This window comes from Petromyzon marinus, chromosome 61, assembly GCF_048934315.1.
Source record: "Petromyzon marinus isolate PM22_M1 ecotype Great Lakes invasive population chromosome 61, UKy_Petmar_22M1.pri1.0, whole genome shotgun sequence".
Classification (NCBI taxonomy): Eukaryota; Metazoa; Chordata; class Hyperoartia; order Petromyzontiformes; family Petromyzontidae; genus Petromyzon; species Petromyzon marinus.
In genome coordinates, this window is record NC_133727.1 from 9442473 (window position 1) to 9455433 (window position 12961).

At 43.4% G+C, this 12961-nt stretch overlaps 1 protein-coding gene across 4 annotated transcripts in view; it reads left to right on the forward strand.

The window, feature by feature from the left end:
* Positions 1 to 1752: 1752 nt before the first annotated feature.
* LOC116955682 (phosphorylase b kinase regulatory subunit alpha, liver isoform-like) overlaps positions 1753 to 12961 on the forward strand; it is a 75061-nt gene continuing 63852 nt past the window's right edge. For 2 of the 4 annotated variants that reach the window (XM_076053527.1, XM_076053528.1), the window contains exons 1-5: positions 1753 to 2205; positions 7861 to 8019; positions 10162 to 10209; positions 10835 to 11003; positions 12545 to 12627. In XM_076053527.1, coding sequence (XP_075909642.1) covers positions 2128 to 2205; positions 7861 to 8019; positions 10162 to 10209; positions 10835 to 11003; positions 12545 to 12627 — 537 coding nt within the window. In that variant the 5' untranslated portion in view covers positions 1753 to 2127. The remainder of the gene's footprint in view (positions 2206 to 7860; positions 8020 to 10161; positions 10210 to 10834; positions 11004 to 12544; positions 12628 to 12961) is intronic. The other 2 variants (XM_032976926.2, XM_032976927.2) reach the window with 1 other exon arrangement.

Sequence of the window (12961 nt, forward strand, 5' to 3'; positions counted from 1 at the left end):
CGCCAGGAAGTTGTCTAACTGTGTTGTTGACCTGACTGGATGTGGCTTCACATAATGTTTTTTCAGGTTTGTTGAATTCTCGTCTCTCATCTTTTTGTTGTATTTACCTCCGTGATTTGTTCTTGACACCTGATGAAGATCGCTTGCGTTGTGATCGAAACGTCGTGATTGTTTTTTGTTTTAATATAATTTTTCTTGTATTTCTACATATGTGACTTTACCGAAAAAAAACGAGTACTGTAATTGTCTTTGTCGCCTGGTGGGGGGGGCGGTTTATAGTTCATAGTTCATTTATTTGGTATATCCCTGTGAGCCATTCGGCTCTTGAATCCGGTGCAACCGCAACAAACAAAAAAACATGAACAAGAAAACATCTTAAAGTGATTATGTGATTGTGCAAACAGAAAATACAGGAAAAAAATATCAAAATATTCATGAAATAGCACCGTACACCAACGCTGTGTGCAAAAATCCCAGTGGGATGCAAGTCAAATAACAACAACAACCACAAGACAACTAAGATTAAAGCCATCAGTCTAACTCCGTACTACAATAAACAAAAACATGGCCAAAACAAAAAAAACTTTTCGAAAGCACCAAAATAAAAGCCATAAATCCAATGTAACAGTGATCATAGGGACTGTGACCGAATTTTTAACAATAAACTACATAAATAAATTATAACACCAAAATCTAGAGCCATATTTTAGGCCACTGAATAGCAGTGGCAGCTAGGGTTGTACAACTCCTCTAGAGCAGTTTTGAGTGAAGATCTCATAGGTAGTGATTCAAGTTGCAGTTTATTGGCAATAGCATTCCAGACCCTGGGGGCATCAATAGCAAAGGCCCTTCCTCCAGTTTTTGTACGGCAATAGGGTATGTGAAGCTGGTAAATGAGCGAAGACCTTAGGTCAAATTTGTTCTTTGAAACAGAGAGGAGATCCAGTAGGTAGTCTGCGGAATTTTTTGTAAGTACATCGTGAATAAATAAGATCTGGTGCACAAGCCGTCGAACATTAAGAGATGTTAAGTTTGACCCAATGTAGAGATCACAGTGGTGAGTCCTGTATGAGGAGTTCAATGGAAATCTTAAGGCCGAGTGATAGATGGAATCAAGCTTCTTCAGTACAGTACTTGGGGCTGATTTATACACGACGTCACAGTAGTCAAGTAGAGGCAGTATGGTAGCTTTTATCAATTCCAAACGGAGCATTGGGGGGAAGCAGTGCTTGTGTCGATACAGAAAACCAATTTTTATTTTTGTCTTTTTACCAATATAATCAATGTGATCTTCAAAACTAAGTTTTGAATCCAGGATGACCCCAAGATACTTATAGATCTTGACTTGCTCTATTTGATAATTAACGACACATTTACGCGATCTAACCCAAAAACCTCTATTATGGACTATTTTTCTGTGATGTGGGCGCTGTTTCCTAAGCTACGGATTTGATGAATACACTGATCGGACGATACGATTATCGCGGAGCTCTCAGACCTCACGATATACAGCGGCCTCACGATATATCGCGATATCACGGTATATCGCGATATCACGGTATATCGCGATATCACGGAATATTGCGATATCACGGAATATGGCGATATCACGGTATATCGCGACCTCACGGTTTATCGCGATATCACGGTATATCGCGATATCGCGGTATATATCGTGATATCGCCGTATATCGCGATATCACGGCCACGCGATTGGGTCGAGGCCGGGGTCACGTGCGCTCGCCGCCACACCCCCTCACCCCCGCCTCACCCCCACAGGCCGGAGCGGTTCTCGTTACCGGCGGAGTCGGATTTCTCTGCCGCTCCCCCTCATGCCCTTGTTATTCTTAGACCCGTCTCCACGCACGTCCGCATCACGCGCGCACACCCGCTTCTTCCCCCTTTAGAACGTCATTACTCCGCTGCCGATGCTGCTGCCTCGCGGATATATATTAAAGCCGACGGGAGAAAAACACAAAAAAATATCGTAGGCCCCAATCGCATCCCCGTGCTCGCCTAGCTGCCCCCGGCGGCCTCCGGCGCGCCCTTTCGCCCCAACTCCGCCGTCTCTTACCCCCCCCCCCCCCCCCCCGTGGCTCGGCAGTCGAGGAGGTGCCTGGCTTGACCATGAGGAGCCGGAGCAACTCTGGGGTCCGCCTGGACGGATATGCGCGTCTCGTGCAGCAGACGATCTTGTGTCACCAGGTAATTGCCGCTTTTCTGTGATTATCCGCGTGTTATGGTTTTTTATTAGCTTGGTTTACTGTAACTTAGGCCTGTGGTTGTCTCCACTAACCGCATATGTGCAGACTTTTTAATGAATCCACTGCTAGATGAGGACCCCCCCATCCCCTACCCCCCTACCCACGCCGTGCAAGACGTCGGTGGTTATTTTACCACGCAGCTTGGCGCGGGGTTGGTGAAGGCGGTGGATCATAGACGTGTGAGCTTAGTACAGTACAACAACACTTAGCTGTTCTCCGCTCTGCTGCCCAACAACAAGACCCGTCATCAGCCGACATCACCTAGTTTTACAATACACGGTTGTCGCCCATTCTCAAGCAATATCCAGGGTCAAATATTTGGCGAGCCGCCGAACTTGGGCACATTCCAGCAGATTTGGCCAGAGGCCGCCGTCAACCATTGTGAATTGGCCCAGGTTAAGTTGATGGAATTCTGCCCCTGTCCGCCCAGGATAAAAAAAAACGCAACACCGTCGCTTGCGACTCTTCCAAGACGTCTGACCAGCGTGGAAGGATCTAATACCCTATGGGTCAGGGGCCGGCAACCTTTAAAAGAAGAGGAAGGAGAGCCACGTCTTTGACCAAAATAGTTCGAGAGCAGCATCAGACGCAGAGCTATCTTGTACACACGCACGGCAGGTAGGTATACGGCAGATGACAAACAAATTCTGACTTAAAATAGGTGATGGAATAAATTGCCTCTAGTTAGTTCCCCCCCCCCCCTTAATTATTCTTTAACAATAGAATATGACTGTACGTGTTGTTTTCACAAAGAAATTCCACAGTGACCCATTCCGTGCCATATCTAATCAATTATCTTTACGCTAAATTATGTTTAAGATTTAAAGGTTTTCTTTCGAATGTCTGCCCGCAAGGGGGCAGCCAAAGAGCTGCAAGGGGGAAGCCAAAAGAGCCGCACGCGGCTCCGGAGCCGAAGTTTGCCCGGACCCCTGCTCGAGATAGAGGTGTCCTCTGAAGTGGCACGCATTTGCAGGGCTGCACCATTACCGCAAGATTCGATTACATTTTATATCTATATATAAACGGGAAACTTGTGATTATGTGTGTCTGTTCAAAATGTTTAGCGTACTCCCCGACATGCAACAAACTTGAAATTTTCCATGTGGGTACTTTCCAGATTGTACACCATGCACAAATTATAAAAAAATACACTACTTTTTATGGGGGGGGGGAGCTCAATAATGCATTTATTTTGCACGGCAAGTGAGCTGTGACGTCACATCTGTCACGTGACCCGCGCACATGGAAGCGTAACGCATTGTGGTGTAGTGGTTAGCGCGCTGCGCTACGAACCCGGCGACCCGAGTTCGATGCCCGCTCACGGCCACCACCGGTGACGATTATTTCAAACGGTCCTGGGCCTCCCCTAGGTCGACTCAGCCTCAAACGAGTAACTGGTGTGTGTGAATATCGCCACTGGGGAGACAAAGGCGGCCGGGTGTGGTGAATCCAAGTCCCGGGCGAAGCCGGGTAGTACAGCTAGTACACAATAAATCCACATCTTAGAATGTGTTACTTTCGTCAATCCAACATTAAACATTGGCACACTGGTTAACCCGGGTTCCACAGGTAACACTCGTGCAAAGTGGTACTGTATTTGATCCTGCTCTGGCTCCCTATTGTTCAGCTTACTAAAATACGTAATATTTAAAAATACTTTTTTTAAAAACACGCTTTAATGAAATGTACCGTACGAGTAATGGCAGAACTCCACAACGTAAGGGACCGTGGTCATTTACAGCCAACGTCAGTTGAGCGTGGACAATTAGACCCAAGGCGAAACATAACATATAAAAAATAATGTTTGAAAATATTTTTTAATGATATAATATAGTATTGTCATCAGTATGACATAAGTATACCAAGTTTGCAGTCGATACCACATTGGGAAGTGGGTTAAAATTGAGTTACAAGATTTGAGGATACGACAACAACAACAGAACAGAGTTAAATAATAAAAAAGCGTGTAACGAGAACCTGGTGGGGTATGCACACATCAACACTGGGAGACGCAGGCATCTGGTCGTCGTGTTGCTCACACAGAAAGCCCCGAGGTTTTTTTCCCCCTTCATCTATCTGTGGTTGTATTCGGGGGGGTGGAGGGGTGCTTTGATCTCAGCATTACGTGTGTTTGCATGTGTGTTTTAAGTGCACCTAGCTTGGCGCAAGCGTCGTGGTGACGTCATTACCATTTAGTGGTGAATAGCGGCTGTTGCTATTTGTGCATTCGTTTATACAGTTAGTGCTTGTGTAGTTAAATATACACAGATGGTCACATTTGGCATGTCAATTGCTGGTGTACAGAAGTAGGATTTTGAAAGTCAAGTTTTGAGGTCAAGTTTTGCTCAAGATAAAATCATCGCCACCAACATTGCAGGGAGGTCAACACCGGTTATTTATGTCGATGAGTTTTATGATCAAGCCATCAAAGTGGACTTTCTTCCACTCTTAGACCATTTAGACACTCACATGTATTCAAAATCAGGTATAATTTCTATAAGCAGTCGTTTTGTTTTGAAATAGCTTCAATATATTGATCAGGTTCAGAAAATTGAATCTGCACGGAAAAGTTGCCACAACACTGAGGTACCCCCCCTGGTGAGACACTGCTTAACCAATACATACTTCACTCGGAATGGAACTTTCTACAAACAGAGGGCACCCCAATGGACTCTCCCCTATCTCCAGTTGTAGCCAACATTTTCATGGAGAAATTTGAGACTGATGCCATCCAGACTGCCACTCTGTGCCCAATCTTATGGAAGAGGTACGTGGATGACACTTTTGGCATCTGGCCCTTGGCCGGCCTGCTCTAGACCAATTCCTCAACCACATCAATTCCATACACCCAGCCATCAGATTTACCAAGGAAGTCGAAAAAGATGGCAAGCTACCTTTTTTGGATGTTCTAATAAAAAAGAGACCTGATGGTTCAATGAGCCACTCTGTCTACAGGAAAGCTACCCATACGGATGCTTACCTGAAACCGGAATCCTACCACCATCTATCCCAGTAGAGTTCCCTCATCAAGATTCTGCACCATAGAGCCCAATGCATATCCGACCAGGAACACATAGCCAGTGAACTCAAGCACGTACACCAAGCTCTTAAGGCTAATGGTTACTCCGACTACACAATCTGCAAAGCTATCACTCCAACCATGAAGTAGGACCCTCTTGAGGAGCCATTGAAAACCATCACTTTACCCTAAATTGTGGGGATCACAAAAAAGATCTCCAAAATCTTGAATTAACACAAGATCCAGGTCCGATTCAACACATTACATAAAATCCGTGATCTGGTTCCCTCTGTAAAAGATGTGATTCCGGACATACAGTACCCTGGCGTCTACAAACTAAGTTGCCTCTGTGGTAGTAGTTACATTGGAAAAACCAAACGACATGTCTCGGACCGCATCCGTGAACACAAAGCAGACCTAAAACACGGTAGGACCAACACCTCGGCCGTGGCAGATCACTGTTATAATTCAGTAGGCTCACATGACATTGACTTCTCCAAGACAGAGGTTCTGCAAGCCATCTGGCTATCATGAGAGATTCGTTCATGACGCTATCCGCATATACAAACGCAGAGACAATTGCGACCGAGAAGATGGATTCTGGCTTAGCAATCACTGGAAGGATTTGATAAACCATTTCGGGTCTTAATTGATTGTTCACGCTTACGGTGGCTTTCAGACCACATCCATTATTTTCGTCTCCCCCCTCCTCTTTTCCGAACATAGATGGATTCGTCCATTTGAATAACTGCCAAATCGCTCTCTGTGGCGCTAATGTAAAAAAAACGCCACTTTTTTCAAATTTTCTTGCTGTGGTTTTCACACCTGATGATGATTGCTTGTGTTGCAGTCGAAACGTCGTGAGAATTTTATTGTTTTATATTTGTATTATTTTATTGTTTCCCTTCTACGTGACTTTACCGAAATAACCAAGAATATGAATCCCTGCAGTCACGTAAGCTTTAAATCAAAAGGACAAATACTGTTGGATATTAAATTATAATGTTGTGATACCTCTGGATGGATAAGGACACTGAGCATTCCACAGAAGGTGTTTGGCAATTTTAGTGAATCGGCCAAACAAGCACACACGTACTTGAATTTAAGGAACATTTGGATGAGGTTAGGGAAGAAATATTCGGTGACAACAGGTTTGCCGCCACCCAATTTAAGAATTAGGAAGCTCGCAAGGAGCTATGCATGTGTTGTGTGGCTTCAAGCCAACGTGGGATCCTAATAATTATCAGTGACAACAGTATTCAAATGCACATATGGTCAGTGTTATAGAATCTGTTACGGTTCAACAAAAAAGGGAAGCATTGTTAAACTCATAAATAAGAAGAAATATTGTACATTTGCATGTTATACTGTAATAAATATTGTACAGTGACTAAAACATCAAATAAAGTAGCACAAAAAATATCTTATTTTCACTTACCATGGTGGCTTGCTTGTCAGAAGGGGCGTAACGAGTCGCCACAATTACATACACAGGGGAACTCGGGCATGCACACAAAGATCCCTCCTTTAGCCTTAGTAGACTTTTGGAGCACAGCACTCAAGGGGGTGGGTGGCTACACAATCACTTTCACACACACTCCCACAATAACTTTCTCACACACACCCTTTTACACGCACACATGTGCACGTGCACACACAATACACAAAACCCACTCCCAGTGTGAGGCCAACTCATTACATCTTGCGGAGAATCGCTCTGCTGAACAAAATAGTTCCCCGGTTCAGTTTGCAAGTGCGAAAGTTCGCGTTTTAAGTTGATATTAAAAAAAAACATTTAACGGATCTGGTTTGGAAGTGCCGGTGTTTGTAAGTATTTGATTTTGCGCTTTTATCGCAGGTGCAAGTAGGAAGTGGTAATGTGGTATTTGTAGAGGCCCTTTTGTTTTTAGTTTATATGCATGAGGCAGGCAATTGTGAAGATATGAAATATATATTGCATTTTCAAAGCAGGTGTTGTACTCCATACTGTGATAATAACAGATTGTTAGAAGTTTTGATTTAAAGCTTTCGTGACTGCAGGGATTCATATTCTTGGTTCTTTCGGTAAAGTTACGTAGAAGGGAAACAATAAAATAATAAAAATATAAAACAATAACATTCTCACGACGTTTCGACTGCAACACAAGCAGTCATCATCAGGTGTGAAAACCACAACAAAAACATTTTCTTGTTGTTTTCACACCTGATGATGATTTTCTTGCCGTTGGTTTTCACACCTGATGATGACTGCTTGTGTTGCAGTCGAAACGTCGTGAGAATTTATTGTTTTATATATTTTATTATTTTATTTTTTCTCTTCAACGTGACTTTACCGAAAGAACCAAGAATATGAACCAAGAATATGTTAGAAGTTTGTTTGGGAAGTGGCAAGATCTGGCGAATCTTTTGTGAAGCAATGTCATAGCTGCGCAAAGCAGGCTGGGTATTTTCCAAGATGGTGGTCAACAGTGTGTCGTGTCCTGTGACATGTGCTTTTGTTCTCGGGCTCCTTGAAGAGAGGGGTTGCATTTTGTAGAGAGTTCCCGGTTAACTCTGTTGACGTTTTCTCCATGACAGAACGCTGTCACAGGGCTGTTGCCCGCCAGCCCAGAGCAGCCGGATGCGTGGGTGCGAGACAATGTGTACTGCATCCTGGCAGTGTGGGGGCTCGGTATGGCGTACCGCAAGAACGCCGACCGAGATGAGGACAAGGCCAAGGCCTATGAGCTGGAGCAGGTGAGCCTTCGAGCGGCCGGTGTTATGACGACCTGAGATGGAGGTGGTGGGCCAAGCCATCGCAGTTTAAGAAATTCCGTGATGATTCAATGCTGTTCCAAATGCTGTTGCTATGTTTAGGATATCCTACCCAAAGGTGAAACCGTATCGTGCCATGTGCGTCACATTAAAATCTGTACTGACTCAGTGCTGAAAGAGCTCTCAGATTTCCTCCTTAGAAATTATGAATATAACAGTTTTTTATGTTTTGAATGTCACCATTTAATAGATTAAATCATAATTATGTTTTTCACATCTTAATAATTCCAAAATCTAGTTTGAAGTAAACTTAATTCATGCTTTATATTGCACGTATTCTGTTTTTGCCTTGTACTTCTAGCCTTGTTAATGTTTCGCTTATGTCTTGCTTGCTGGTTCATTCCACATCAATGCAACCAACGTCCAGGGAGATTTCAACATCAATAATTAGATTTTGGTTATATTTTGTGTCGTGGAAGATAGATATAAGGTATGAAACCAGGCCAAGTATTTCAGTTCAGTGATTAATTTATACTGATATATATCTCCTTTAGGGAGAGGGGGGTCCGCAACCTTGAAATACGTTGGTTTGGATAAATTTTGAGGATCCAAGATGTAATGTTCTTAACCGCCCTTACTGGACATCTGTGAAAAAGAGCTTAATAGCTCATCGGATTCCTCCAGTATAAATAAATATTTGGATTCGGATTTGTAATGACACCACCCCAATAAATTATTTCGTAAAAAAAGTTAGGTCTTCTTTAGATATCTTGTAAATAAGTATGTAACTACTCATACCCGTGGATTCTATGATCCCAGAGTATCCCTGGATATAATTGTAATTATCTGAATTCTGTTGTGTAATCCAAACAAATTAATATACTTTATCTTATTCTTTGGGTCTTTCGGTAAAGCCACGTAGGTAGATGAATTCCTGCAGTCACGAAAGCTTTATGTCAATACTTTATCTTGGTCATATAAGTCATACCTTGCCCAACGCTGTTTTATCGAACGTGTGTTTTAGCTTTACATGGTTAACTTATTGACGTACATTTTCCAGAACACGGGGTGATATTTGGACTATACGCAGTTTGACCCTGCTAAGAATGTCCGCGTAGAAATGTAGTGCTCGGTTCGCTTGTATGTATGTATGTTGAACCTCTTTTGCACCATATGTAGCTAACTGTGCTTGTAGATTCTGCGGATGAATATCTCGTCACCATCTTCCCTCCCCAGTACTCATGCTTGCTCACTTTTTAATCATGGCCCCTAAGCGTAAGTTGAGCGGTGGTGATTTGAGTGAGAAAACATAGAAAAGTCAGAACTTTAGTGCAAAAAGTTCAGTTGCTAGATAGGCTTGCGAGAGGTGAGAATTATGCATCCATTGGAAGGTACTGTGGTGTGAATTAAATCGAATGTGAGAACTATTTATTTACCAAAGATGTGTTTTTTGTATGACATTGTAACACACTCCACATACTCATGCACAACGTAAATATTCACACATTGCCGCAGGCTTTTAGCCATCCACTCGTTGAGGACGTCAGTCATATGGACGCCTTGATGGCGTATCATTAACGTTCAAGTGACCGTGACATACCCAGACAGACCACACCCATTACACCAAACTTGGGCGTTGGTTCATGAAGATATGGATGAATGGGGAGTACGGTTCGGAGATTCGGTGTTAGGGGCAAGCATTCGGCTGGCAACTCAGTGTTAGGGGACGAGTGTTGGCCGTGATTGCCTGGTGCGTGAAGGGTAATGGAGACGGGGCATTTGTCATGAGGTCAAATTTGAAAAATAAAGAGTGCACACACATACATACACACAAGAAAGAGGGTGACTCAGCATCCTTGATTACAATAACAAGGGGGGACATTGTGTAGAAATAATAAAAAAAAGAGGGAGGGGTGATCATTTCCAACCCAGGAACACAAACCTATTTTTCCCCGTAAGGTTGATTATATGTCGAACACGGTTTTGGCCAACGCGGAATTTTCCAGAAACGTAACCGCCCGCATTCCGCGAGGTGTTACTGTACTGAAAGTGTATCCAGTCAGTACTTCATGTTTTGTTTGCATAGACTGACAAGTGTGCATTGTCTGTTTATGCGTTTGGCAGAGCGTGGTGAAGCTTATGCGAGGGCTGCTACAGTGCATGATGAGACAGGTAAGCCTGCGATTTATCTTCTCATAATTTCCATTCTGAGTGGTGTGTCCTTCATTCAACCAGGTGAGAACCAATCGAGATGTATTATTTTATTGACTACTGGTAGGCTCTGTGAAATTCTGAAATAAACATCCAGATAAAGTAGGATTATTTATGCGATAGAATTCTATTATTTGAATTTATTGGTTTCTTTGGTTTCGACATGAATGTGTAATATGAAACTGCGGGCCATATCCGGTTCAGGAGCCATGGGTTCCCCAGCCCATAGCTGTAGGATCTAGCAGAAACTAAAGCATGACGGAGAAATATGGTGCCCTCAACAGCACAGCCCACGGTGTTACCGCGTAAAACTGACCTTGACACCACACCTATACTTCGAATGTTTTCCCTCTGGACAGCCTTCTATAAATAGGGCACGTGTGAACCGTGACAGCAATGCTGCACACATTCCAGCTTTTGAGTAAGCTCTAAGGTCAAGATCAAAATGTCATCACAGCCAAAGCCGCTGATATCACCACCTACACCTCACCAACGCTGTCTACCCTCTTCCGCATCCCGTAGCTGCCGCACAGTTGCCACGCAAGTAAACTGAGAACATGGATTTTACTCACTCTTCATTTGACAGGTGGACAAGGTGGAGAAGTTCAAGGTGACCCAGAGCGCCACGGACTGCCTGCATGCCAAGTACAACACGGCCACGTGCAGCACGGTGGTTGGGGATGACCAGTGGGGTCACCTGCAAGTGGACGCCACCTCCCTCTACCTACTCATCCTCGCTCAGATGACTGCTTCAGGTCCGGGACGGCGTTGGGTTTACACTGTCATGTGCCATATTTATAAAAACTAAAAACTATTTTTTTACTATTTTTTTACTATTTTTTTTATCTTACCAGGTTAGGCCCACTGAGTTACGTAGCTCTTTTTTAAGAAGGGACCTGGTCACAAATGATTGCTCAACGAAGTGGCTTATCACGTGGAAATTTTAGAAAGCCAATACTCTAAAATGCACATGACCACGGGGAGAACAAGCAAATTCTAAATATACAGGTGCCAGGGTCAGGATTGAACCCACGACGTGTATACCAGGCGAGGTAGTTAACATCTTGCCGCTGGCACCCCGATAAGAGTGTTGGACATGCTGTTTCAATGGAAGGGATGTCGCATGGAACCCTTCCTGCTTGTGTGTGTCTGCGTGTGGGGAGAGCTGGCGTAGTGCTTAACGCACCTGTGCTAGGAATCTGGCGATCTACGCTTGATTCCCAGCCTCGAGGTAACATCATTGGTGAATATCTGATCTGGTCCTTCGTCACGCCTAGGTCAACTTAGCCTTAAATGAGTACCTTGTGAAGTGTGTGTATACATATACACTTCTGGTGTGATGTGCCAGCCTTAATAGGTGCTCACAAATAGTACTTTATTTTTCATTGTGTGCATGTACATGCGTGAGTACTGGGTGTTACAGACAATTGCGATGCCTGATTGCAAAATTACCAGATAGCCATGCAACATCAGGGTGGAGTGATGGCACAGTGGTTCGCGCATTGCTGTGAACCCAGGGACCGGAGTTTGATTCCCAGGCACTACTAACATCACTGGTGAGTGATATCCGAACCAGGGCACCCCCTTCACCAACCCGCACTAATGTGCGGGTTGGTGAAGGCCTTAATCCAGCAGTGGATTGATAGAGCTGTACATCACGTTGTTAGATTGGTATTGCATCCCTGTATTGCTGGTATTGGCCCATTGCCATGTTTAGTTCTTAACCACTTATGTCACCAGTGGTAACTGCAGTCTGAGCTCAGCCTGGGCTTCTGTTAATATCACTTGACCTTGAATTATGTACTTTCTGCCAAGTTGTAAAAACCATGGCTAAAAAATAGAGGCAGTTGGTAATTATGAATTCTATCACCATCACAGGTTGAACATTCCAGCTAGCCTTGGGAGTTTGTGTTCGTTTATTTGGCTACAAACCTCTTTAAAGTAGAATTTTTTTTCGCACCTCCGATTAGCACAATTGGCTATGCATGGTGTGAAAGAAGTTCAACATACATAAAATTCAGTTTATTCTGTTCAACTGGGTGAGAACTCAAGAGACCAGCATAGTATAATTGCAAGAGTGACCCAGGTCACCAAAATGACAAAGGCAAAAAAATAATAATACAGCAATGAAGCAAATATACATCAGGACAAAAACAACTGCTTTAACTTTTTGACTTTTTTGGCTATGTACTCAATAGCTAAAGCCTATGAAATGTACTCGTCAAATACTGACCGATGATTAATACTGCAGTCTAAATTCTCGTAATTCTCCGTTTGTTGTGTTCGTGCTTTGCAGGACTGAGAATTATTTTCACACTGGATGAAGTGGCCTTCATACAGAACCTGGTGTTTTACATTGAGGCAGCATACAAAGTGGCGGTGAGTGTCTTATGCAGTCATCTTTTAAAAGCTTAAGATTGAATACAACAATATACATCAATTCCTTGAGCAGCTGAGTCAACTCGATTTTGGCCTCTTTTCTCGCAGAACTTGAATTCATGAATAAATCAAGTTGGTTAAAAAAGAAGTGGCATTTCCATATGTTTCCAAATTTATATGAGTCATCACGTGAGTTAGGGAAGTCAGTACCGGTGATGTCTAATTATATACGTTCTGACTGTCCATTACATATTCTGACATAGGGAATTCATGCCAACCCAATAAACATAATCGTCCCTGAGAATTCGGGCTCCAGTCCAAATTGGAAGCCAAC